Raw genomic sequence first — 27,186 nt, 5'->3', positions numbered from 1 at the left:
CGTTCCTACGTCACGTAGGCACTATTGTAATTTGACCTGAAAGCTGAAAACCAAGGGATATTCCATAATTGTTTCCTTGGTGTTAAAAGAAATGTTGGTTATGGTGGTTCTGCCGTGGGGAGGGGGGCAAGGGTTTGGGGAGCTGACACGTGCAAGATGGCAGCAGAAAGATTGGTTTCTTACAGAAAAACTAGCCAGAATGTAGGATTTGCATACACATTCTTTAATTCAACCAATACTTTAGGAAACAAGAATTTTCCCATTCTCAGGAGAATGCTAGAGTTCGTGTCATGTTGTTACAGCAGGGGTAGTCAATAGGCGGACCGTGGGCCAAATCCGGACTGCCAGACACTTTTGAATGAACCCCAAAATCTTTTTATGTACTTATTATTATAATTGTTGTTGTTGTTTTTTTCTTTTTTGTTATTTTCTCTGGAGTTTGGACCTTGACTATACCTTGACCAACAAATTTGGATCTTGACAAAAAAATAGACTACCCCTGCACAGTTTTTGAGCCTCCATAAATAGTCATAGTGAAAACAGCCTCTTACTTTCAGAAGCTCTTAGGAACTTCAACTACAGAGTGAATTTAAAATAAATAAATTACAGAGAAATAGAATGGGCTAGATAGTGTTTTGATTTGTCCATAACTGTTACAATACATACATTGCCAGAGTGCTTGCAGATCACACTTACCTTTTTATGTTCACCATGCCCATGCACAAGCACACATACACAGAGAGGTCTGTACCTACAAACAGAGGTTTCAAATACACACAGTTGCATACACAACATCAGGTGCAAATGTCTCCCTCCAACCTCTTACATACACTTCTCTGTCACACTTCCTTTCCTCTTCTTGTACACTCAAAACAAACACTGAATTTGCAGGCAAAATCTGAGAGCCAATGGATGTGCCTGATACTGGGGGAAATTTCCCCTGGTTCTCAAGAGAGAGGTAGCCTGGGACCCCAGCAAGGGTTGCACAGCACAAGGCAATATCTTTTGCATACAGCAGAAGAGTCAGATAATTGTGTTGCTGTTAACATCTGGGTGACTTTGTTTCTAGATGTTGTGTCTGGTCCAGTACAACACCAAAGCTTGAGTAGATGGTGCTGCTGGTCAGAGTGAACAATACTGCTCCATCAGACACCGCTATTGGTTTCATTGTCCATCTGTATTAGTAACAGGAAGCTGCTGACGTGCTGTTTGCCCATACTGGAAATCGATTCAAATTGAACAAGGGGTAGCCCCAGGTGTTTATGGCAAGCATGATTGTCAGGACACCCAAGATGTTGAGAACACTCCCAGCTTTAGCCTAGAATTGTAAAGAAACAGTGTCAATAGTTGAACTAAGTCTGTTTTTTCTTTCCATTCTGCTGATCAGGAGTAGGGAGTTTGTATGGATGGCTTTTGTGGCTTGATTTGTAGATCCTTATTCTGGCACCCAGGCTGGGCAGCCGTGTCCATCTGAGGAAGATGGCCTGGGTGGAATGGCTCGGCTTTGTGCTGGGGATATAGAGGCCCAGGTGGGGAAGGGGTTGTAAATTTGGGATCCCTTGTTTCCTGTAGCAGTGTGCAGAGCAAAACAAACAGGAATCAAGGGATCGGATTCTGAGTGGAGCCTCTTCGAGGCATACCACGCACTTCTCAGCCTAGGGGGAGGGAGGCCTGAGATGACTTTATGCCACCTTTGTGCCTTCCCAATGGTAAGCTGCTTTGAAGGCTGGAGTGGCCCCTGCATAATGCTGTGGAGCTGCGGCCTCTCCTCCAGCCCACCTCTCCCAGCCCTACCAGCATGGCCCCATAGCAGGTCTTGTGAGGAATCCTCACAGTACAGTCTGTGGCTGTGCTCCTCAGTTCCTGCACTGGGGGCAATTCTCCCCCAGCTTGCTCTGGGAATCTTAGAGCCCCTTTATGCATCTCTGGGCCTTTCGTCTGTCATAAATTAAACCCAAGAAGTTTAATTTCAATACCACTGTTTTTGCCTGTAGCTAATGCTAAATCACTTAACCCAGACCATTAATCTGGTTTTCTTTCCAAAACCTCATTCACATCAGAGTAAACTGGCTCCATATCCTAGCTGTTAAGAAGACTTTGAGTATTTATTTGGATAGGGCTAAGTCTTTTCAGAAGACCTGGAATCCCAGCCACACACTTACGCAGCCCTTTCTTGATTTGGCATCTAGATTTGATGTTCACTTTGGGGGGGGCAATGCTGCTGCCCTTATATGTCAATTTTAAAGATGCCCTTCTCTTTCTGTGCTATCATGAGAAAGGCAAGTCCAGCCATGGTGGAATGCACTGAATAACTGGCAGAGACAAACATCTGAGGCTTTGCCTAAGCTGTGCAGAAAAGCAGTATGATAGGAACCCTTCTGCCATTATCACGGTTTGTATTTAGTTTATCTGCACAGCTTCACATGTCCATTTCCCATCAATTCCCGGGTGCTGTTGGAGCACCCTAAGAAACTCTTTCCATGCAGTGTCTCTGACTGTTTTCTAAGAGCTCAACAGCAGTTCTTGTTCATATGGCTCGGAGTGTACTTCATGGTCCCAGTGACCTATGTTAATGCACAGGTCTAGGCTCTTTATTCCATTTGATTTTAGCAGGGTACAATCCGCTCTGTAATACCTTGTCAAGGAAAAACTAAGACAAAAAAGGAGAAAGGTAAAAAACAGTGTAAGTGAAAATCGGAGGGGTGCCCTGCTGCTCACCATGTCAATAACCTTGAGCTGTCCATAGGAGAAGGCAATGGCATTGGGAGGAGTAGCCACTGGGAGCATGAATGCCAATGATGCGGAGAGTGTGCATGGCAGCATGACGTAGAGCGGATTGAGGCAGATGGCTTGAGCCTGTGCAGGAGGTGAGAAGAACGGAGACCGTTTTAATACCAGCAAAGTTCATAGGGAGTCTGGGCCAGAAGAATCTGGCTGTGTTTAGCCGTGACACGTGCCCCACCCTTCCCTTTCCCAGACACTCCGGGACACTTTCCGTCCTGCTTCAGAAGCTTCCAGTCACTCCTGCAGAGCTCAGGAAGCAGGAGCTCCTAGTGACCAGCACTCTGGGGCCCTGATCCCGCTACTACTGTAATATAAATTGTTAATCACAATTATCACAGTCCAGTCCAGACTCCGTAAACAAAGGGAAAAAGTCATCAAAGTCCTTCGTCAACAGCTAAGTAAATGTACCACTTGAAAGAAGAGCCCCCAAGCTCTGAGGGGCAGTGGTTGGGTAAGGGGGAATTTGGCTCTCTTCAGTAAAGAATTACAGGTCATACTGTTCAGTGTCTTATGCAAAATATGTCTGGTGATTCTTACTCCAGTTCCTGATGGGGCCAGATTTTCACATCCTAAAACTACCCCCACAGCTGGCACTAGTGGTCTCCTTATAGCCACTCTCAGTGCAAAGGTTTGACTGGATTGTGGAGACTGATCTATGCTGTCACCCCTAGAGGTGACCCTGAAGGTCACGATGAGGCACACTGATGTGGTGGTATGGGAAAGTTAACACTGCCATTGCCTTTGCTGTGAATAAAAGGACTGCAGTTGCCTGACCTATCAGTCCTGTTATTTTCACCTGCACACATTATTTTAGAATATATGTAATAAATCTATATCCTAAACCTTATCACGTGATCAAGGGCATGAGCCTGTGGTTGGCTCTGTTAGAGTTTTTGAGTAACTGAGTAGGTTTGTACTTGGAACATGATTGAAGGTTCTTTTACTTTTCCGGCAGAAGCAATCTGAAAAGGTGGCACTTACCATGGAAGCCAGTATAGGAAGGAAGAGGGTGGTGGTAGCCACATTACTGGTGCATTCGGTGAAAGTGGCCACCAGGAGACATAACAGCAAAGCAATAGCAGGAGATGGGATATTCTGCAAAGGGGTCAGTTTGCTACCTAGCCATACAGACAAACCAGATTCCTGAAAGAGAGGGATAGAGAGAGGTCAGTCAGCACAGTGGACATGTCCTTGGGCAAGTGCCATAACGAGCTACACTCAGTAAACGTATTTCCCCTGCCAATCCCACTGTCTCACTCAAAGACTGCTCTCTGGAGAAAAGCAGCTAGTCTTTATTCACAAGCAACAGAACTCAAGGGAATGAATAAGACACGCACACTTTTTTCATCCTAACGCCACTGAGAGGGAAAGAATTCTGTATTGTCCCTTATTTGTATAAAGGAGTTCTTTCCCATTACACTGTGCAGGGCATTAGTTGTACGTGATCACTACTTGGACCTGTCTCCTGTCCAAATAACAATCTCAGCCCCTCTTTCTGACAGGCCCTTGTTGGTGTCCAGCTGCCAACTTCAATGCAACATAGTCAAAACTGAGTTCTTACTCCTTCTGACCCCTCCTCCTTCCTTTCTCAGTGACTGTAGACAATACCAGCATCCGCCCTGTTACACAGGCCTGTAAGTTGGACAACAGTTTTGACTTAGCTCTCTCTGTAGACTCACACACCCTGACTATGTCTGTATCTTGATGATTCTTCCTGAATAACGTCTCTGTGATCCAGCCTTTCCTCTGTCCACACAGCTAAAATTTTCACGCATTCTCATTCCACATCTTGACTACTATGACCTCCTCCTTTCTGGTCTTGACAAATGCCACCTTGCCCCTCCAGCTCCTCCAAATCCATTAAAAGCACTTCCACTAAGATGATCTTCCTGCCTTGTCACTCTGACCACATCCTCTCACTCTTTGCAGCCTTCCACTGGCTCCCTCTTTCCCACCACATCAAACACAAACAACGTGTCTTCGCCTGTAACTTCCTTCGTGGCCTATCCCTGCTTTATTTATTATCTCTTACACAGCACGGAGCCATCAACCACCTCTTCTGGACCACCAGTGGTACAAGTCTTTATTTCCTATTCATCAGATTGTTCCATAAACAGTTTCTCCTATGCCACTTCTGATGTATGAGGGTAGTTCCCCATTAACATCTGCACAGTACTACATTATCCTCCTCCAAACCTCTCCTTAAACCTCACCCTGCTGCAATGCCTACAAAACTCAACAATAACCAGGCTGTTGGTGTGCTGCGACCATTGCTTTACTACACTAATCATAATCCTCTCGCTGTTTCCATGTGTTTCACCGCACCATCTGTTTGGTGTAGCCACCCATTGTTTCTTGTGTTATATGAAGATCTTTTTGTTATCGGTGTGTGCAATGCCTAGCAAAATAGGATCCTAATCCCTGACTGGGGCTTCTCGTTGTTACCACAAAACAAATGACTATTTGTTAGACATGATACTTTCTTACATTCAATTCAATTCAGTATCTCACTGTTCTCCATCAATTTCCAATATTTGGTTTCCAAATCTGAGGTGAGAGAGGAACAAGTTGTCCATGGTTGGCTCATCAGTTGCACATATTGCTACTCATGTTCTCCGAATCACAGTGGAAAAGTCTTCTGACTTAGACTCTGCACTACGTTCTACCATCTTCCTTCTGTTCTTTTCTATTCCCTTTCACAGTCACGCTTGCTAACAACTGTATATGGGGATGCAAGTCACACCTGCTGCACAACTTCTGTTTAATGGGAGGTGTCTGCATCAGGCGGCCTTTAGCCCAGCTGGCTTCTAGGTGGCAATGCTGCATTGCACAGATCCAGCACTGAACAGTAAAGAACCTGAAATCGTTTGGAATCCCATCATGGCAGATCTTGCCTGCCTGTGTCTCCTCACACTTGGGCAACACTTGGGCAGCTTGTCATGCCAAGAAATCGTCATTGACTTGCATTATTTGATGTGTTTGGCCCTTCCCACATGAGTCCCCTGCTCAGAATCACAGTTAGTTGTTCTGCCTCCCTGGGTAGTGGCTGTGTCACCTGTGCACAGCAGCAGTAGAAACTCAGGAGTGAGCACAAGATGTGTTCTTAATGCTGGTCTCCAGCTGAGAGAATGGGCATTTGGTGCTACTAGAGTGCCCTCTGGTGTTCCACAGGGTGCAAACAAAAATAAAGGGCAAAATAAAACCTTGTCCAGTTAGATAAATGTTTCCGGTAAGCAGACAGATGAAGTTACCTCACTGCCTTTGGCCAGGGCAAAGCCACCTCCCAGCAAAATCACAATGTTCCAGGGCATCTTCTGATTAACCGTCTTCCAGTCCAAGAGAGCAGGGAGCACTGGAATCTGCCTTGTGCTATCTAAAATCCAGAACCAATCTGTGAGCCACAGGGATGGAGAGCACATCCAAGGGAGCATCTCTGCACGCCACTCCCAAGCACAAGGGGAAAGTGTTAGCTGCAGCAGCTTTGTGGGCATTGGTCCAGCTGTTCCTTTAGTTGCTCTGGTGCACATTGCTCCCCTGACAAACAGCAACAGTGCCCACAATATAGCCCTTCCCTCAGCTCCATGCTCCTAGCTTGTGCTAAAACACGGCAACACTACTAGTGTCTGATGCCTGTGAGACTCCCCACTTCTTGCATTTCCTCCCTGGAGTGGAGAGCTGGAGCAACACGGGATGGGGTCTACTAGACTATGGGATTGCCTCCTAAAGGAAGTGACGGAAGCTTCATCACTTCAAACTTTTTAAACTAGACTAGAGAAAACACTAGTGAGTAAGTCATAGGAAACTCGCCCTCACCCCCAGAAGGTGGAAGAACGGACTAGATGTGTGGGAACATATCCTCAGAGCTGCTAACTATCCCCCCAGGAAATCTTATGTCTCCTCCTTGACTCTCCAGCTTCAGCAGTGATGATTCATGCATATAATGCCCTTTGCTGGGCAAAAAGAACGAGGAGTCCTTGTGGCACCTTAGAAATGAACACATTGATTTGGGCATAAGCTTTCGTGGGCTACAGCCCACTTCATGGGATGCACCAGAAACAGACTCATTCTGTGATCAGCGAAATGCACAGTGGAAAGCATATAATTTCAGTCCTGCAGGAAACCACAAACAGCTCTGAAGATACCTCCCCAGCACTGTCCTTTGGCTCCTTGGAATTGTTAAGTGTTTGAAATTCCCCTTGTAAATCCAAGATGCAGGGAAACTTCCTGTGTCCTATTGTGATTTTCTGATGTACTGAGCTAGTTCTTACCTTGTTGTGGCGCTTGCTGAGCCCTATTATGCCATAGATAGGTGGGGATCTCTGAAGGGATTAGGAACATCAGAAGTGAAATGAAGATGACAACTGTCGCATCAGTCACATAACTGCAAGAGATTGATCCAGAAATGAGTCTAGTATGTTTGGCGGGGGTATTAAAGGAGCTAGGGCAGCACAATCTGGGGCAAGATTTTACATCTGGATTTGGCATGGTACTGCCGAAAGGCTAGGCCACAGACTATGCAGGATTTATCCAGATGGGAACAGAGAGCCAATGTGGTTTGAGCAGGTGAGAAGGCAGGATACTCTCCCGCACGCTCATACTGGATCTCTACTGTTCAGTGTTTGGCTGCTGTTTGGGGGGACAGGAAAAGCAATGATACCTTTCGCCATTCTTGTTGAAGACATTAGTTGCCCAGCCTGGCATGAACCCAGGGTCTCTGGTAAACCAAAGCACCACCAATAATAAGAAGAGGACTGTGACAGCTATCTCTGAAAATCTCATGGGGCCCAGCTTCTTGTGCTCATCCTTGATAACCCTGTAAGCCATTTTCTGCTTTGCCTTCGTAGATGCGTTAGCTCCACAACCAAAATTCTTCCGAAAGCTAGAATAAAACAGAGAAGCAGATGTCATAGCAATTCCCTGGGTATCTGCAGCATTTAAAAGAACATACTGAATTGGCATCCAAAGTCTGCATTTCTCGGAGTGCCAAAACCACTATTATTGATTTGTATGTCCATAGCGCCTGGGAGCCCTCATCAGGGACCAGGACCCCATTGTGCTAGGTGCTGCACAGGCACAGAATAAAAAGCCAGTCCCTGTGCCAAAGAGCATACAGGCTAAATGTGAGACAAAAGACACTAGATGGACAGAGAGAGAGAGAGATGGTGGGAACAAGGAAACAATGAGAAAATGGGCAGCTGTGGTCTCAGTGCACCATCAGGTTAACTGGTGTCAAGTTTTTTGTAGGCATTGAGGCAAAGGAGAGTTTTGAGGAGGGATTTGAAGATGGAGAATGAGGTAGCTTTGAGGATGAATATGGACAGATCCTCACCAGTGTGAGGAGAAGCCTGGGAGAAAGCACCAAGGGCCTTGTTTGAACATTTAACAAGTGGGCAATGGAGGCTGACATCACAGGCCCACTGGAGGCAGGAGTTGACATTTCAGTAGTGAATAAAAGATGATAGGTGGGGTCTGTGAAGTGAAAACAAGCAGCTTTTGTACGATGCGACAGAGAAGAGGGGAGCCAGTGGAAGGATTGAAGAAGAGGGATGACGTGCTTATAGCAACCATCTAGGAAAGTGATCTTTGCAGCAGCATTCTGAATGGATAGCAGCAGGGCAAGACTGCATTTGTCAAGATGAGAGAGCAGGTTGTTCCGGTAATGGAGATGCGAGATGCTAAGAGTATTAGCTGTGTGGATGGATAGGAACAGTTGCATCTTAGAGATGTCACGCAGAAAAAATCATCAAGATTTAGACATAGTCTGGATGTGAAGATCTAGTTGTTGAAGATGATGCCAAGGTCATGCGCCTGAATGACAGGCAGGCTGGGAACAGGTCATGAGAGACTTTGTCAGGAGTGGTTTCGGTGGAGTGGAAGAGGCAGAAGCCAGATTGGAGAGGGTCTAGGATGGAATTGGAGGAGAGGAACTCAAGATAGTGATTGTAAACAGTGCATTCAATGAGCTTAGAGATGACAGGGAAAAAGGGCAGTAGCTGGAGTGGCAAGTGGGCTCAAAGGTGTTGGGAGAAGGGGGTTAAGATGGGAGAGACGAAAGGTATTGCTACACTTTGGGATGGAGGTGTAATTTCCAGTTTGGGAAGACATTCCCAGGCTAGCTCTGATCAGACTAGTGCACTAAAAACAGAAATGTAGCCACAGCAGCACAATGGATAGGAGGGGTTAGGTGCCCTGACTTCATAAGAATGGTATACGGGTCAGAGATGGTCCATCTAGCCCAGTATTCTGTCTTCTGACTGTGGCCGGTGCTAGATGTCTCAGAAGGAATGAGCAGAACTGGGCAGTTATCAAGTGATCCCTCCCCTGTCATCCAGTTGCAGCTTCTGGCAGTCAAAGCTTTAGGGACACCCAGAGCATGGGTTGTGTCCCTGCCCAGCCTGGCGAATAGGGATTGATGGGCCTAGCCTCCATTAACTTATCTAGTTCTTTTTTTAACCCAGTTATACTTTTGGCCTTCACAACATCTCCTGGCAACAAGTTCCAGAGGGTGACTGTGCTTTGTGTGAAGAAATACTTCCTTGTGTTTGTTTTACACCTGCTGCTTATTAATTTCATTCAGTGGCCCCTGATTCTTGTGTTATGAGAAGGAGTAAATAACTCTTCCCTATTCACTTCCTCCACACCAGTCATGATTTTATAGGCCTCTGTCGTATCCCCCCCTTAGTTGTTGTTTTTCTAAGCTGAACAGTCCCAATCTTTTTACTCTCTCCTCATTCAGAATCTATTCCATATCCTGATTCGTTTTTGTTGCTCTTCTTTGTACCTTTTTCAATTCTAATATATCTTTTTTGAGGTGGGGCAACCAGGTGTACCAAGATGTGGGCGTACCAAGGATTTATATAGTGGCATTATGATATTTTCTCTCTTACTATCTATCCCTTTCCTAATGGTTCCTAACATGCTCTTAGGTTTTTTTGACTGCTGCTGTACACTGAGCACATGTTGTCAGATAGAGATCTCGGCGTCATCGTGGATAGTTTTCTTGAGAGGTATCAGCTAATTTAGACCCCATAATTGGATATACATAGTTAGGATTATGTTTTCTAACGTGCATAACTTTGCAGTTATTGACACTGAATTTTATCTGCTGGTTTGTTGCCCAGTTTTGTGAGATCCCTTTTTGAAACTTTTCACAATCATCTTTGGCTTAACTCAGTGGTCCCCAACCTTTTTCGTCTGGCGGGTGCCAGACAACGAGCCACCGCGGACCATGGCCGGCGGACTAGCATCCGCCGAAATGCCGCTGAGAAGCGGCAACGTCAATAGGTGTCGCCACCGAAATGCCGCTGACAAGCAACATCATCCAGAGGCGTCGCCGCCGAAATGCCATCAGAAATTGGCGGCATTTCGGCGGCGATGCTTCTGGTTGACGCTGCTTGTCAGCGCCATTTTGGCGGATGCTCGTCCGCCGGCCAGGATGCGGGCGCACATAGATGCCCCAGCGGGCACCATGGCGCCCGCGGGCACCGCGTTGGGGACCCCTGGCTTAACTGTTTTGAGTAATTTAGCATCATCTGCAAACTTTGCCCACCTCCCTGTTCACATCTTTTCCTAGATCATTTATGAATATGTTGACTAGGACTGGTCCCAATACAGACCCCTGGGGGACCCTCCTATTTGCCTCTTTCCATTGTGAAAACTGACCATTTATTCCTACTTTTTGTTTTCTGTCTTTTAACCAGTTACTGATCCATGAGAGGACCTTCCCTCTTATCCCATGACTGCTCACTTTGCATAAAAGCTTTTAGGGTGGGACCTTGTCAAATGCTTTCTGAAAATCCAAGTACACTATATCAACTGAATCACCCTTGTCCACATGCTTGTTGATACCCTGAAAGAATTCAAATAGATTGGCGAGGGATGATTTCCCTTTTCAAAAGTTGTGTTGACTCTTCCTCCACATATCTTATTCATCTATCTGTCTGATAATTCTGTTCTTTATTATAGTTACCTGGTACTGAAGTTAGGCTCATTGGCCGGTAATTGCCAGGAGCAGCTCTGGAGCCTTTTTTAAAAATCGCTGTTTAAAAATGTGGTACAGAGGCTGATTTAAGTGATAGGTTACATACCACAGTTAGGAGTTCCTTCAGAACTCTTGAGTGATACTCTCTGGCCCTGGTGATTTCTTACTGTTTAATTTATCAATTTGTTCCAAAACCTCCTCTACTGACACCTCAATCTGGGGCAGTTCCTCAGATCTGTCACCTAAAAAGAATGGCTCAGGTATGGGAATCTCCCCCACAACCTCTGCAGTGAAGAATGATACAAAGAAATCATTTACTTTCTCTGCAATGGTCTTGTGTTCCTTGAGTGCTCCTTTAGCACCTTGATCTTCCAGTGCCCCCACTGATGGTTTGGCAGGCTTCCTGCTTCTACTATTAGCTGTTAGTATTTGTGTCCCTTTCTCTGATCTTTAACTTCTTTTTTGGCCTGCCTAATTATGCTTTTACACTTGACTTGCCAAAGTTTATGTTCCTTTCTGTTTTCCTCAGTAGGATTTGACTTCCAGTTAGTCAAAGATGCCTTTTTGCCTCTAACTGCCTCTTTTACTTTGCTGTTTAGGCATAGTGACAATTTTTTGATCTTCTTCTTATTTTTTTTCTTCTAATTTTTATTTAGGCTATACATTTAGTTTGACCTTCTAGTATGGTGTTTTTAAAGAGTTTCCATGCAGCTGGCAGGCATTTCACTTGGGATTCTTCCTTTTAATTTCCTTTCAACTACTTTCTTCATTTTTGTGTCGTTCCCCTTTCTGAAGTTAAACGCTTCAGTGGTGGGTTTCTTTGGTATTCCCCCCCCCCCCAAGGATGTTAAATTTAATTACATTATGGTCGTTATTACTTACCAATTCAGCTATAGTTACCTCTTGGACCAGATCCTGTGCTCCACTTAGGACTGAGTCAAGAACTGCCTCTCCCCTTGTGGATTCCAGGACTAGCTGCCCCAAGAAGCAGTCCTTAATGATTCTAGAAAGTTTATCTCTGCACCCTGTTCTGAGGTGATATATATGTAGTCAATATGGGGATAGTTGAAATCGCTCATTATTTTGGCGTTTTCTTTTTTTGTAGCTTCTCGAATCTCCCTGAGCATTTCACAGTCCCATCACCATCCTGGTCAGGGAGTCAGTACTATATTCCTTCTGCTATATGCTTATTATTCAAGCAGGGAATTTCTCTCCATAGAGATTCTATGGTACAGTTTGGTCCATTTAAGATTTTTACTATATTTGACTCTATATTTTCTTTCACATGTAGGGCCACTCCCCCATGAGTGTGAGCATATTTTGTACCTTGGTATTACCGTCTCCCATTGATTGTCATCGTTCCACCAAGTTTCTGTGATGCCTGTTATATCAATATCCTCATTTAATACCAGGCCCTCAAGTTCACCCATCTTAGTATTTAGACTACTAGCATTTGTATACAAGCACTTAAAATGGGTCACTATTTAGTTGTTTGCCTTCATGTGATGGAACTGAATGGGACTCTTTTTTGTTTGACTGTTTCTCTGCAGTTCTTACCTGTATGGGTAAGTGGTAAGTGGATTTCCTGGGGAATCCTTGGGGAGTGGATAATACAAATTCTCTGATTATGCAAAACCCTCTTTTGAAGCTATGTCCAAAGGAGAAGGTGACTGCTGGGTGATTACCAGTTCCTGGAGATTGGAGATCAAAGGGATCTCTAGCAGGAGGGTTTCTGCCGATTGAAGTCACCTAAAACAGGATTGGGGACTTCAACAGCAGAGTCCAGGGAAGGGGTAGGGACGGTTTTATGGCCTGCAGCATGCAGGGGGTCAGACCAGATGATCATAATGGTCCCTTCTGACCTTAAAGTCTATGAGTCTATGAGTCTAAAGGCCCCAGCTGTAGAAAGAAACAGCTGATCTGCTCAGTCTGGATGCTGGTTCTGGATCTAAAGACTGTTGTGAACATGTAAACACAGGGAAAATCCTGCGGTGGGGTTTGAGGCAATGACCCCTATGTTGAAGTTGGGAGTGACTCTGGTCAGCTTTTTACCATGCGAGTAGTTTCTTTTATTGTATTTCTATGCATTCTCTGTCATGCTTTTACATTCAGAATAAATATGCTTGCTTAGAAGGAGCTGAGCGGTAACTTGTAACTGGTGATAGACTTGAAGAGAAAGCAAAGCCCAGGCGCTGACCTTTAGGCAGACTGGCTTGCTAAGGAGATCACAGTATAGATCAGGGAGTGTGCAGCCTTAAAACCCCTGGTCAGAAGGGAGTTGGACAAGGATTCCTACCCAGAAACAGGAGATGGCTGGAGACCTGAAACGTGACTGGGAACTCCTGGAGCAGATCACAGAGCAGGGAATACAGGTGTAGTTACTCTGAAACTGTGACAGGATCAATGGCAGAAGCATCAATTTATATTTGTTTCAATGAGCATAAAGTACTTACTCAAATCCCAAGAACATTATCTGGAGCCAAATCCAAGAAAGAGCCAGCAACAGTATCATGGTAGGGAAAGCAAACATGAACCAGGAAGCGAAGTTCACCACATTGTTATTGGCAGGAAAGAGCCTGGAAGTATAAACAGATGTCACTACAACAACTGCACTCATTTCTGTCTCATAATCTGTGGCCCAGAGAGGAGAGGGGGCTGTGGGGTCAGACCAAAAATGAGCTTGTCTGGGTTCTCCCTACCTCAGAACGGTGTCAAATTTACTTTTTCCTTCTCTGTTTTGGCTGCAGCTTAGCCCCAGCCCAAGGTTACTACTAACAGACAGCAATTCTGGGGGTGCAGTCCCAAACTCCTCTGTACTCACTCATCCATCTGTCCTTTCATCACCAGGTTGGGGGTAGTACCAGTCAAGGTTGCGATCCCTCCAATACTGGCCGCATAACAAACAGAGAGGCTCATTCCCTTGCAAAATGTCAGGTGCTTCTCCTCTTCCAGCTGCTTCAGATCTTTCAGTTTCTCTTCTTCCTCCACTGTGAGCACATGTCCGTTATCTGGGTGCAGAGGCAGGAACAGGAGAAGAGTTGCACAAGCTGGGCTAGACAGGAATGGGGAAGGTTGTTGTGCCTGCACAACACAGTATTCCCAGTTTAGGAACAACAGGCTATCCCAAGGTGAGGAATGGTATCGAGACATGGTCATTTCAGGGCAGACTTTGGCAGTTCTCTGAGCCTCAGTCCCATTTAATGTTTGCATTGATACAAAATCCCAAAACAGTTTTTTTTTTTAGAACATTGGAATAATACACAAAATGTGGATGTTTGATAACACCACGTGGCTACACTAGTAACTGGAATCAGCAATGTCTGAACGGGGCGGGGGGGAGTGGGAGAAGAAAACGCATTCAGGAACACAGGCAATTGGAGAACAGGCAGCTCATCCCACATCAGGACCTGATTAAGAAAAGCTTGTGATTAAAATTCAAGGACACTTGAGTAGAATCAAGGGGTCAGGAAAGAAGAGGAAGGCTGATAAAGAAAGGGAGCTGCCTGTTCACAAATTCAGAGATTTTAAGGCCAGTAGGAGACCACTGTGATCTTCCAACCTGACCTCCTTAATGAAACAGGCCAAAGAACTGCACACTGCCATCCATGTATCAAGCCCAATAATTTGTGATTGAGGTGCAGTATATTTTTAGAAAGACAAACAACTTGATTTAGGGAATCCAAGTGATGGAGAATTTGATACCTCCCTATGAAAGTTACTCCAGTGATTAATTACCCTCGCTTTACATTTGCACCTTATTTCCGGTTTGAATTTTTCTGACTTCAGCTTCCATCAACTGGGTCTTATTATACCTTTTTTTTTCTAGATTAAAGAGTTCTCTCATATCAGAAATCTTCTCTGATATAGTCTGGATGCCACAGACATCTTCCTCCCTTATGAAGTTAAAATTTAGAAGCAGAGATGAATGTTGAGGCCAGAAGCACCTAATGTGGAGATGGAGAAGGCACCTGCATATCCACCATTACTCCTAAAGGAGAAAACACCTACAGCTACGCACCTTGTTTTTGGGTCTCTTGAGAGGCATCTGATTTATCTGGCACCTCCTGCAGCTCGAAGGCTTTGTTGATGCTCTCAGCCACATGCCCCACTGGACTGGTCTCCTGCTCTGACTTGTGCAGCTGCTGCAGTACAGCTTGGGCTATTGGTATCATCATGGCAGTGGTGGCAGTATTGCTAATCCACATGGACAGGAATGCAGTCACAGACATGAAGCCCATAATTAGCCTGCAATGAAGAGGATTGATGTGAAGCTCACTTCAGAAGTCAAGGGCGCAAAGTCTTTCCTCAAAGTGCTCCATTTCTCTCCCACCCCACAGACACAAAGAAGAACAAAATTATCTTCAATTCTCTCAGTCACTTAATGGCCTGGATTTTGTTTGCATGTAAATTCACCACTAGCCCAGGATTCTTCTCAGGGGAGGATGAAAGTCAGGGAAGAAGAGGGAGCGAAAAGAGAGGATGGAGAGAAAAGAGGAGGAGAGGTTTCCAGGAGAAAAAGATACATATTGCAACAGTGTGTTTGGCAGGATCCATTCGTGACTACAATGAAGACCATTCCATGCTGTGGCTGGAATTCTGTATAGGTTTTATTATGGTATAAAGACTGTCCTGTCAGCTCCTGTTCCTCTGGGCAAATGCTTTAATTAGCTGTTGACTAGCTAATGTGTCCTGGGCTGGGGTACAGGGCATGGCCAGGGTGAGCATTTCCAGTGGTGGATCTCCTTAGAGAGACAGCTCTCTTTGCTAGGAAACGAAGTACAGTGCCTGCCATTAGCACTAGGGGAGAATAGCAGCACAGAGCTTTCGGCTTGTGATGTACAGTACATCCTATGCTGATCATCATTACAGAATGGTACCAAGGCCATGCATGAGCAGAGGGCCCTTAACACAAGATGAGATGAACTTTGCCCAGCTGAGCAGATCTGAAATTGGGGTGATAGTGACCTGGGGGAACAGCTAATCGTATAACCCTGTCGCCTGGGAGATAATTTATTTTTGAGCCCAGATAATGATCAATTAACATCCTTAAGCTTGAGGATCAATAATCTTTGTAATTTATCCCACCTCTTATCACTGCAGATTCCGTTCTGATTCATATAAAAGTCTAGTCCTCCTTTGGATCTTACTACGTTATTTTACAGCAATGAGATACACAAGCTGATTACAAACTGTGCACAAAGGTGTTTTGTGTTTTATTTATTTTTATCCTATTGTCTTATAATGTCCTCAAATGTTCCCTTGTTCTTGTGGTATGGGACAAAGTAGATAGGATCATATAGCTTTCTCTGTATATTTTATAGACCTCTGTAATTTTGCCTTACAATTATCATTTCAAAACCAAATTGCCCCTGATTTTCTAATCTCTTTAAATACAGAGACTCCAGTCCCCACTCCAGGATCGTAATCATTAACACAGTGCTTTTCTATGGTTCTGGTTATGATGTTCCCTTTCTCACTGTCATTTAGCTACATAATGTTAAATATTTCCTATTAAGTCAGTCCTTCCAGCCAAGATATAGAAAGGGGAAAGAAAGAGAGCTGGCTGCAGTACATATCGGAGAATACAGGAGTTCATTACTCATATCACTCTTCACCCAGAAGACTCCCTAGCCCCACATACCCCTCTGGCTGAAATGAGATGAGAACCAAATGCAAACAAAGGACCTGGATCAAGAAAGCTCTTAAATGATGGACGTTGGCATGTACTTTGGTGCTTTCCTGAATCAGGAACGAAAAGATTGCCAAACTCCTTCCCTGGGTGGAATCTGGTTTTCTCACTGAGCCCCCTTCTTCCCCCTCACACACACTTCTGAGGTTCTCACTCACAGGGCTGGTCTGACCCCAACGATTAACAAGACCCGCAGGGCAATGCGCTTGTGTAGGTTCCAGTGTTCAACAGCAATGGCCACCATCAGCCCCCCAATGAAGAGCATGTTGGTGTCCTTCAGATACTCCATACAGACCTGAAACAGAAAACAGTCAGAGAGAGAATGTTTGCTGAAGGAGGGTCAGAGACACTGTTATGCAGGCTACATGCATCCAATACTACTAATAATTTTCCTTTGGTTTCACTTCCGGAGCTGGACCCAGCATTCATTCCAGGTGGTCAGAGATATTCTTTGTTCTGTGAGCCTTCTCTCTGGGTGCCAGTCATGCAGTTTCCTCCTCCTCAACACTGCATGTTGGAACCATCGTGTTCCTGTGGACTGACCAGATGAGAGACACCCAGACACACCGAGACAGAGATTGATGGACACACACATAGGTAAGAGCCAGATCTCTTACTTTAGTCGAATCCATTATGTTCATGAGCGGGAATAGCACGACAGGAAAGAGGGCAGTAACACCCAATGGCAGGACTTCCATACACCAAAACAGCGCCATCAGGATGATAACATAACCACATTGGGCTTCCTGAAAGAGAACGCATACAATCAGAGCACACTGCACAGCTGACTGAGACACTAGCCCACAAGCTTATTCATACGCTCTTACTAGGCATTCAGTCAGAGGCCTGCTTCTAGCCTCTTTCTCCCAACTCTGCCACAGGTAGAGAAGGGGAACAGATCCCAGTTATCTGCCTCCTGTCATGGAGAAAAGGGCAAAGCATTCAGTGACCTTGTCAGAGATCTGGGATAGAAATAAGGGGGCAGCATATACAGTGACCTTGTGGAAGAGCCTTTATAGGGAAAGGCAAAACTTATACACTGACTGATTTCTTTTTCTATGACTTTGAACCCTGCCCAGATAAGAGGCTGGCAGTTCTTAACAGACTCCTTGATTTTGCTGCTGGTAGCAACTTCTCCCTGATTTACTTCTGTCTTTGAATGATTGAACAACTCAGTTAGTCATTGGTCCAGTTCACTTTTCTCCCGGCGTGTTTCATGCAGTGGCCCAGATGAACTTTGATTGGTTTCCGCAGCCTTGATTTTTAGCATTGTAAATCATTATATATTTACTTTTCATTTGATTTTTCACAACAAGCCACAGCCTTTGCATAGGCTATTTGACAAACTATAATCACAGTTCAACTTCCGCTCCTAATCACTGGGATTGCTTTTTTTTATTTTGTATTGTTGTAAAATGCCCTTTGCAATCCACAAAATTATCCAAAAGCTTCTTCCTTCCCCATGGTGAAACAATCCCAATGTTTGTACCCTACCCTTTCTCCAGGGGATTTTGGTTTACTTGTGCTCTGGACAATTCCAGCTTCTGAATTAAACATATTGACTTCATGACAAGACTTTGGGGTGATCTGAAATAGCATGGTGCCTGGGGGTTCTTTCCTGGGGGTGGGATAACGCAGAGAGGAAGAGACCATGGGCTGCAGGGTGCCCTCACCAGACGAGGGGTCTGATTTACCAGTGCGTTACTCCAATTTTTATGACAACATGCCTACATTTATTTCGGTGTAGTTCCTCAGGTGGTAACACAATGGTGACTCAGGCCTTGTGCTGGGGACTGAGGAGAGGTGGCTTACATCTCCCTCATTCTGTGACTGGCACAGAAGTGTGGGTTAATGCTGGAAAGTATGACTAGCAGGAAGTTTGCAGAGGGATTTGAAGGGGGAAAGAGTTATGTGGAATCTGGAATCAAGGAGATAATTTCAAACCTATCTGGCAGTGTGGGAGACAGCACAGCGATCTTCTGGTGAATGCTCTAAAGGGAGTGGGACGGACTGGTCTGAGCACAGGGACCAAGTGGATGAATAGCACTAGACAAGAGCTGAGAAGCAGGCATGGACAGACCCATGAAGACCCAGGAAAGCAAGAGGCAAGCATGACTATGGCATGGAAAGAGATGGAGAGCTTGTGACATGGAAAGATGAAAGGTGAGATTGAGTAGGCCGGAGAATAGAAAGTTGCAGTACTTTAGGTAGAGATTACCAGGTCCTGGATAAGGGTTTCAGCAGTAGGAATGGGCGGGGAAGACATGGATTTCTGAGGAGAGGAAAGGATGGATTTTGGCCCCCCATATTCAGTGGCAACCACAGAAACTTTAAAAAGTGCAGTTCCCTAGTTAAATATTCCATCAAGCCGAACATTAATTGGAGTTTCCCAATGTTGATTAATCCATCTCTCCCATTTACTGTTCCCGTGAGAAGCCACTGGGTTCTCTTGGCAAAGCTGTCAGTGAGAATCCCTGGCAAGTCCTGGGATGCTGGCACATTCCACCTGCATAGGGTCACCTCCAATAAAGCTGGTCAGGAACACAGCAACAGGAAAGGGAACGTATGGGGGGGCCTAATAATATTTCATATCGTACGGCTCCGACCCAGAGACAGTGAAGAATTCAGTGATTATGGGCCTTGGTTTAGACTCTCTCCTCAGAACAGTCCCCCACATCCTACTCCATTGGGATTTATAAAAATGAAAAATATAAACTGTCTGGAGGCCTGGAAAAGGGATATCAGTGCTATTGGCAATCAGTAGGGTCATCAGTTATCCCCAGGGACAGAGATACTTCTTTCTCCATTCACACACCCTCCTCTCTAGATCTTGCACATCCTGCTACTGCTCCGAATCTGTTTCATGCTCCAGGGGACCCCATGTCCTCCAGGCTGGCATTCAGGATATAAGCTTTTGAGATGTGTGAAAGTTTACACCCTCCTTCGAAGTCAAAGCTGGTTATCCTATTAGATGGACTAGTGAAGCTCCAGGCATCAGGCTCCACTTGGTGGCTGGGTTTCTGTGAGGTGTTGATTATTTGTCTTTTTATCTTTGTCAATTTCTCCTTCCTTTGGCTTTAGACAAAGCCTTTATAATTCTGTTTGTTTTACCCTTGTTCACGCAACAGTTTATCTCAGGGCCCCATCCATATCTCCCAATGGAGCAAGTTAATTACTAGAGAAGGTATGCTGGTTAATTGTGAGGGATCAGACATCTCAGTGTGGCATTATGTGTCCTGCTCCTTCCCCTTGTTTTTTTTTTTTTTTCCTTTTAGTGTAAGGTGTCAGCTTGACAGCCCTGTACACTGAAGATGCACCGCTGGGCCAATGTAAGAGTGCAAGCTTCTTCCATGTGGCCCAGCAGTGTGCCCAGTCTTAACCTGTAAAGGCCATGTTTAGACTTGGAGCGTCAGAAATATTCTGTCTCTCTCCATGGCCTAGTCAGTCCTTGGCCTCTGCTGAACACCAGATAGATGGCAGTTGGTGCCCTTTGTGACACTGAATTGAGATCCACCAAATCTTTCCACAAGAGACCTGATAAAATGGTAACTTCCAGGCACTACCAACTTTGGCTGGGTTTGAAGCCGTGACTTAGTAGTGAAAAGTTCTGGCTCCCACTCCCCAGCCACATAAGCAGTTATCTGAGTTAAGTCCCATTTAATTTCAGTAACTACTTTTTTTTGCTACTTCTCTTTACACTGTTAGAAAAACGTTTACGTAGTCATGTGTTATGTGTCTTCTTTCCATTATACTTTTACCTCTTTGTGTCTTATACTGTCCCAGAGCAGGAATCCCCAAGACTGCAGGGAGCACTGCTTTGTCTGTATTTATGCAGTGCCTAACACAACAGGGCCCAGACCCCAACTGGGACTCTGGGGGCTACTGCAATGCAAATAATAACAATCAAAAATCTTGGCATGCAAATGACTGAGAAATCAGACCTACAGAATAGTTGCTGACAAAACCATGATTCAGTTAGTTGTGGTTGTAAATAGCTATTACTGTAATACTAATAAGAAAAATAAAGCATTATTAAAATACTACAATTATATATCAATAGTTGAAAGTTAAGGTTCCTCACGGCCTGAACTCTGACCCTGTATCCTGACCACCTGTTCTCTGCAGACGCACCTGAATCATGTCAGAGGATTACATGTATGTGGGATATTCCACTGAGTCCATATTTTGGAGAGTAAAAGATGCAGACTGGTTCTTTGACCAAAATTTGCAAACGTGACAAGTGATTTTGGGTGAGATGTTCAAGGAGCATGATTTTCAGAGAGAGCTGAGTGCCTGTCTTCAGAAAATCAGGCTCCATTGAGGTGTCTCAGGTTGGACATCCAAAAACTTTAATCAGAGAGGGTGCAGAAAAGAGCCACAAAAATTATTTGAGGGCTGGAGAAAATGCCTTACACAGGGAGAGACTTAAAGAGATCAAGCTGTTTAGTTGATCAAAACAAAGATTGAGAGGTGTCTTGATTACAGTTCATAAATACTTGCATGGGGAGAAACTACCAGATCCTAAAGAGCTCTTCAATCTAGCAGAGAAAGGCAGAACAAGTACCAGTGGCTGGAAGCTGAAGCCAGACAAATTCAAATTAGAAATAAGGCATACATTTTTAACAGTTGAGGATGATTAACCATTGGAACAAGCTACTCAAGTAAACGGTAGATTCTCCCTCTCTTGATACCTTCAAATCAAGACTAAATACATTTCTGTAAGATATGTTTTAGTCAAACACAAGTCATTGATCTCAGTACAGCGGTAACTAGATGAAATTTAATGGCCTGCGATATACAGGAGGTCATTAGATGATCTAATGGTTCCTTCTGGCATTAAACTCTAAGAATCTATCATCACTTTTGAAATGCTTGGCTACAGGCAGGGCCCCTTGTACTCTGTGGCATGAGGGGACCAAATTCTGAAGCAATGTTAATCTAGTCTATTGCCATGAAATACCTTTCATTCCCATTTCCCTCATCACAACCTCCCCTACTCACACATAACTATGGCTCATTGTTGAAAATACTCTTTGTGTAAAAATTGTGAATGATTGTTTTTGACAGAAATGATTTTTCAAGGACAGGTTTGTCACTCTGCTTTCCAGCCCAGCTCCACTCCCTGGGCTTTGGTTCCCTTCATGATGCCTAGGTGGTCTGGCTAGGGAACTCCTTCCCATCATGTGTGCCAGGAAAGGAGGGGAGCTTGTAGCCAGCTGCAGCAGCTTACTGGGCGTCTCCAGGCTGGCCAGCCTATGTTTCTGGCGGCCCCACCTCACTGCAAGCTGAACTTCAGGTCTGGCTCCTTGACGCCCTGCTTCCTGATTCTATGCAACGGTGCAGGGAGCATGTCCCTTTGGGGAGTGCTGGAGGACAGGTCTCAGTGGGGTAGGGAAACAGAAAACAAAATGCCAGATGCCTGCCTGCATCAACATTTAGAGTTTTATACCCATGGAATAAGAGTTAGAGTCCCTCTGGCCTTGACTGAGATGAATGGGACAGGTTACACTGCTCAGATATATTGTTTCAGGATGTCTGCAGACTCAGGCAGGCAACATTGCATCAGTTTGCAATCTGTTCACATTTTAAGGTTATCTCTGCCACCATAAGGGCAATAAACATCAGAGGATATTTTCAAAGGCACAAAAAGAAGGTAGGCACCCAACTGCCATTGAAAATCAATGGGAATCAAGCACTTAATACACATTTGTGCACTGAAAGTCTCTCCCATAAGCTGAGATTCTGTAGCCAGGGGTGAATTCCCTGGTCACAAAATTGTGGAATACACAGGGCCCTGCCTCTTGGCCTTTGACCCTAACGGAGGTTGAGCGCTTGCAGCTCCCACTGCCTTCATTGGGGGTTGGGGGTATGCGCAGTATCCACTGTTGTTTCTAGACTGTATGTGGCAATATCTGAAGTGTAAGGTTGGTGTTTCTTGCTGTTAACAGGCAGCGGAACTACTTCTGTGTCTGTGTTTGGGAGCAGTGCCCCATATGTGCTGGAGGTGCTGGTGGAAATCTGTATCTACAGTATAGTGGTTGCTGGGATTTCTGGTGAGCTGGGGTTAGAATCTCATAACACCAATGTTCAGATAACTGAAGAGCTCTGGTTCTTTATATCATTATTGTATTTTACCAGATGGAGTTGATAGCTTATGGTCCATATTGGAAATATGGAGGAGGTTGGTGGCTGAGGAAAGAGAGTGCTGATGGACAGGGAGAGGAATGGTGTTGACAGAGTTAGAGTTAAGGGTGCTTCCATATCCGGACCTTTGAGTTTCTACACTTCCAAGCATTTACTTTATTTTTATCATTGCAACATCTAATAACGTTATTTCCATGCAACGGTATTAAATTAGAGCCAAACTGTATACACAATGTTTTGTCTGTGAATTTCTTTAGCTTTTTAAAGAAAAAGTATTTAAATATATGATTATAGGCAGGACTGCTGGCACCTGCTACTATTAAGATTGTGCACCACATCCCATTATAAGACCCTGTTTTCAGTTGCTCATAACTTTGCCAAACTTCAACCATTTGAGCTGAAATTTTACATGCCAGCTGTCTGCCTCAGGCTGAAGTTTTGTGTAAAATTTCAGCCAACATGAGTCAGACATTTCTGAGAACAAGGCTCGGGGAAAATACATTTTTTGTCCATGTTAAAAATTCTTGAGACCATTTTTGAACAGCTCTAGCGCTTTCCCCTCCCCCCCCCCCCCACTTTGGAGCAGGAAGCTGAAACTTGGCATTTGTCTCAGGGCTGTGCCTTGTGCTGTCCCTTGAAAATCCAAATGGAACCAAGATTCCTGAGTCTCATCATTCCTCTGCTGCCAGCAAATCCGTGAAACCCACTGGCAACGTGTATGTCTCATCTCCCTCTGTGCTAGTCCGCAGAGAGGATGACAATCTACTGCTGCTGTTGCTGTCAGTTACTTCATTTGCTTCAGTTGCAGAGATCTGTGCCATGGATCTAAAGGTTCCAACCCTGCTCATAACTCATGTGGGTGCCAATATGATGCCACGTGATGGAATTTATGGGGTTTTTTTCAATTTGCTTTTTTAAAAACCCAGGAAATTACTCAAAAATCTGAATAAATGTTAAGTTTACAAAGTCAAGCACTCAACAGTTAGGAAGTTATCATATGCAACCTTCATTCAGCCCCCTGATGTATATGCATTATGATGAAGTCTAATTACATGATCACATGCGATTTTTCAACAGGATCTGTAACTCATTTAGTGTGTAGGACAGACTGTGCTCTGGAGGTGAATCAGGGCTGTGTAGTGGAGGAGTATGTTTCTAGGACCCTGCCTCTTTTGTCGCAGAAGTTGGAAGGCGTGTAGTGAATGAGACAAAGGATTATTTCATGGTTAGGCAGTTAAATGCCACCCTTGAGAACTGGATTCTATCTCTGCCTCTGCCACAGAATCCCAGTGTGATGCTGGGCAAATCACTGAAACCAAACTTTTCACAGAGGGTCAGTAACTGTATGTTTCTCATTTTCTGGGGGCCCAACTTGACAGCCTGGGGTCTCATTTGCAGCAATGCTGAAAACTCACAGTTGCAACGGAAGTCAATAGGAGCTGTGCTTTAAACATGTAAAGTCAATATAATGCTAAGTACTCAAAAATATCAGGTCCCTGGTGTCTCAAATTGGCCACCCAAAATTAGTGGAATTTTTAACCTTAATCTGTGTGCCTCAGCTCGCTATCTGTAAAATGGGGATAATACCATCCCTGCACCACATAGGTGTGACTGAAACACAAGACAAAGGAGTATCCAAATCAAATCCTGCCAGCAGAGTTTGTAGTCTCTGAACCAGTGCAACTCGTTTGACAGTGTGTAAATACTGGATGGTGGCTGCACTCTGTTAGCAGATCTTCTAAACTCTAACAGACTTTTGGCAGAGTTTTTAAAGTCCAATGGAATATCTTGGCATGATCAGAATTTAAAAGTCTATAGTGACTAATTCCAACATTTGAACTTACCTTTGTCAGAAGTAATCATAAACGCTAAGTGTCCCCCAAGACTTTTGAAGATTCTAAACCAAATCATTCTTTAAAAACTATTTTCCATAAGGAAAAAAGTTTCAAAACTTTTAAAAAAGTGAAACACACCTTATTTTTGTCCCATAGCTCAGAAATGCCTTGTCCTGTTGACATATAAAACAAATAATCCTAACATTGTTTCCTCTGTCTCAAGACAACACTAGAAAAGTAGCAGAAAAGGATTTTTTTGAGAAAATCAGGAGGAAAGTTAAAAGTTGAGCATATAAGCCTCAACTCAGGAGCCATTTAAGCATGTGCTTAAGGTTAGGCACACAGGTATGGACTTTAAGCATGTGCAAAAATGCTTTGCTGAATCAGGGCCATTATCTGAAGCAAGTTACATTTTTACGGTAATTCAGTGACACATTTTCATGATAGACTGTCCAGTGAGGCTCTCCTTGCTGTAGTATTCCAGGTGCCCCATTAGTGGTCTAAGGGGACTTAGCTGGAAAGGTAACTGTCCAGCTCAGATACAATGGAAGTTAATCAGGGAACGGACCTGTGGTTCCCGCTTGGTTTTGTAATGTACAAGAAGCAGTGCTTTCCAAATAACTCGGAGTCTCTGAGTGCAGTTAAGAGTTCTTACCTTGGTAGGAACGACCAGCGGGAGAGGAAGAAGCAGAAAAGGTACTAGGAAAGCAATCAGGTAATTCCTGTGGGCCACAATCACTTTCCACACAGTAGTCATGGTGCTGAACTAGCCCAGTGCTGAAAGATGCACAGGTCTGTTCATGGGGACTATATAAAGGCTCTGAAACATTAAACATTGACCTTGGCAGGTAGGAGTTGTTTTTAGAACCGTGATCAGAGTGAAAGAGAAAAGAGAACAAAGGAGGGAGGGGACAGAGAAGGAAGGACAGACCAGGAACTTTCTAAGGGAAATCTTTCTGATGCTTGATAAATTCAGCAGAGAATTAACCCCTTGTGGCCCAACCAGTCTCACGTCACTACAAAGGGAAGGGTGGTCATGAGCACATTCAAATATCCTACTGCAAAACATATGTGCTCACTTTTCTGCTAGCAGTCAATCTGAATTGACAAAGACAGCTAACATTCCTATCTTTCATTTTATCTATCTAATAAAATGTTAGTCCCTGAATGGGAGAATCCTACAGAAGGTGAGAATCCTTCTACAGTCAGCTCAGAATTTTGTTTTAATAAAATACTTCAAATGATTAGGGAGCTTATCCATGTATGTAATACTCCAGCTGGAGTTCAGGAAAGTATGGCCTCTCCCTCAAACACTAAGGCAGCTGGGATTCCATCCAGGCTTTTTTGTGACAGCAAAAACCACCAGGGCAAAATTCAAATGACCAGAAGCCCTCACCCTATCAGAGATGGAATTCCAGCCCTAGCGCTCTGGGAGCAGGAACACTAGGTCCTACAGACCCACCATCTCCATCAGGGCCGTTCTTGGCACGGCCACAATGCCCTGCAGTTGATGAGTGGGAGTGCAGAGGTCTGCAGGGAGCCCAGATCCCCCACATAGCAGTTTTTTGTGCTGTAAACAAGGCATGGGGCTACAGAGGGAGACTGCAGAGATCCCAGCCTTCTGACCTCAGACTCTAGGAAGAGAATTGGACTCCTTTTATGGTGTCATTATTGCATCAGGTAATTAAGCTGTAAAGTTTCTACAGTAATTAAACCACAAAATGAGCCCAATTTGCTGCTGGTGTAAACTAGCACAGTTCCACTTACTTTTAGAGTAGCACCAGCTTACACCAGCGGAGTATGCTGCCCCTACTCTGGTCAGGTGATGTCACCTCACAAGAACCCAGATCTGAACTCCTCACTCACGCAGAACCTCCCCCTGAGCGGTTGGCCTGGAATTAGACGTTCAGGATTGGGGCCAAATTCACAAAAAAAGGAGATGCACTAGGAGCTTTTCTACACAATGCCTTAGTCTGCACTGGCTGGGATGTACATTCCAATGTGCACATTAACCCAGCACTGTTTGAAACGGGAGTATATTAATGTGCACTAGGGAACTTCAGCAGGGACCACAAAGGCCAGTTAGGGCACAACGCGCTAGCATGCACTAGAATTAACAGCCCAGCTAGTGCGGACTAAGGCCTTGTGTAGATAGATTTCACATTGATCTCACTAAGAAATGGATGGAACTGTTGATAGAAAGCTGGTCCCTACTATGGTATCACCAACAGTGGAAGAAGATGATGCCCTCAGGGAGCCCTTTAGGAACAATATTACTGAGACTAACATGTCTACGTTATAACGTTCAGTCATGTCTGAAGAAGGTTGTCAAGACTTGAGTTATCTGGCACGGTGCTGGCCAGGAGAGGCTCATCAGCACACACCACGACAAATCATGGCCAGCAACTTGTTGCTAAGTTGATTCTTCACAATCACATTCAAAGGAAACACAATAATATTACTTAATGTAGACAAGTCCTTACGCAAAACAGATTCAGGGAAACTTGGAGTCCTTGTGAAGCCGTTCATTTAAATCCCACAGCTTCCAGGTGCCGGATTCAGTGTGCAGTCTTCTTCAAATGTCTTTGCCACCGCTGCAAGAATGCTTCAGAAAGGCCACATGACTGGCAACAGTTCATACAGAATATAAATGTGGTCAGTGCTCTGTGTAAATCACAAGGCTGGCGTGTCTGGGATCTTAAAAGACTTCAGTCTCAGATTCTTTCCACCTCACTGTGGACACTTGATCCATA

General features: G+C 44.6%; 1 protein-coding gene across 1 annotated transcript; it reads right to left on the bottom strand.

The window, feature by feature from the left end:
• Window positions 1-226: 226 nt before the first annotated feature.
• SLC13A2 (solute carrier family 13 member 2) lies at window positions 227-25,353 on the bottom strand. Its single transcript, XM_034752835.1, has 12 exons — window positions 25,089-25,353; window positions 17,072-17,200; window positions 16,613-16,749; window positions 14,784-15,010; window positions 13,587-13,773; window positions 13,219-13,341; window positions 7,442-7,663; window positions 7,053-7,165; window positions 6,036-6,157; window positions 3,766-3,927; window positions 2,719-2,856; window positions 227-1,318 (listed from the first exon to the last, which is right to left on the bottom strand). The coding sequence occupies exons 1-12, from the start codon at window positions 25,188-25,190 to the stop codon at window positions 1,181-1,183; spliced, it is 1,800 nt and encodes a 599-aa protein (XP_034608726.1). The 5' UTR covers window positions 25,191-25,353; the 3' UTR covers window positions 227-1,180.
• Window positions 25,354-27,186: the final 1,833 nt, after the last annotated feature.

The sequence above is a fragment of the Trachemys scripta genome, chromosome 18 (assembly GCF_013100865.1).
Source record: "Trachemys scripta elegans isolate TJP31775 chromosome 18, CAS_Tse_1.0, whole genome shotgun sequence".
In the NCBI taxonomy this organism is placed as follows: Eukaryota; Metazoa; Chordata; order Testudines; family Emydidae; genus Trachemys; species Trachemys scripta.
The sequence above is the reverse complement of the archived record's forward strand: the minus strand, read 5'-3'. Positions and strand labels throughout refer to the sequence as shown.

Bases quoted from the DNA above. Each gene is read 5' to 3' on its own strand.
- SLC13A2 (XM_034752835.1), bottom strand. From the start codon at position 25,190: ATGACTACTGTGTGGAAAGTGATTGTGGCCCACAGGAATTACCTGATT. The intron at 7,166-7,441 runs GTATCATTGCTT...AATCTCTTGCAG, and splicing joins TTCAACAAGAATGGCGAAAG to TTATGTGACTGATGCGACAG. The intron at 6,158-7,052 runs GTAAGAACTAGC...TCTGGATTTTAG, and splicing joins TCAGCAAGCGCCACAACAAG to ATAGCACAAGGCAGATTCCA.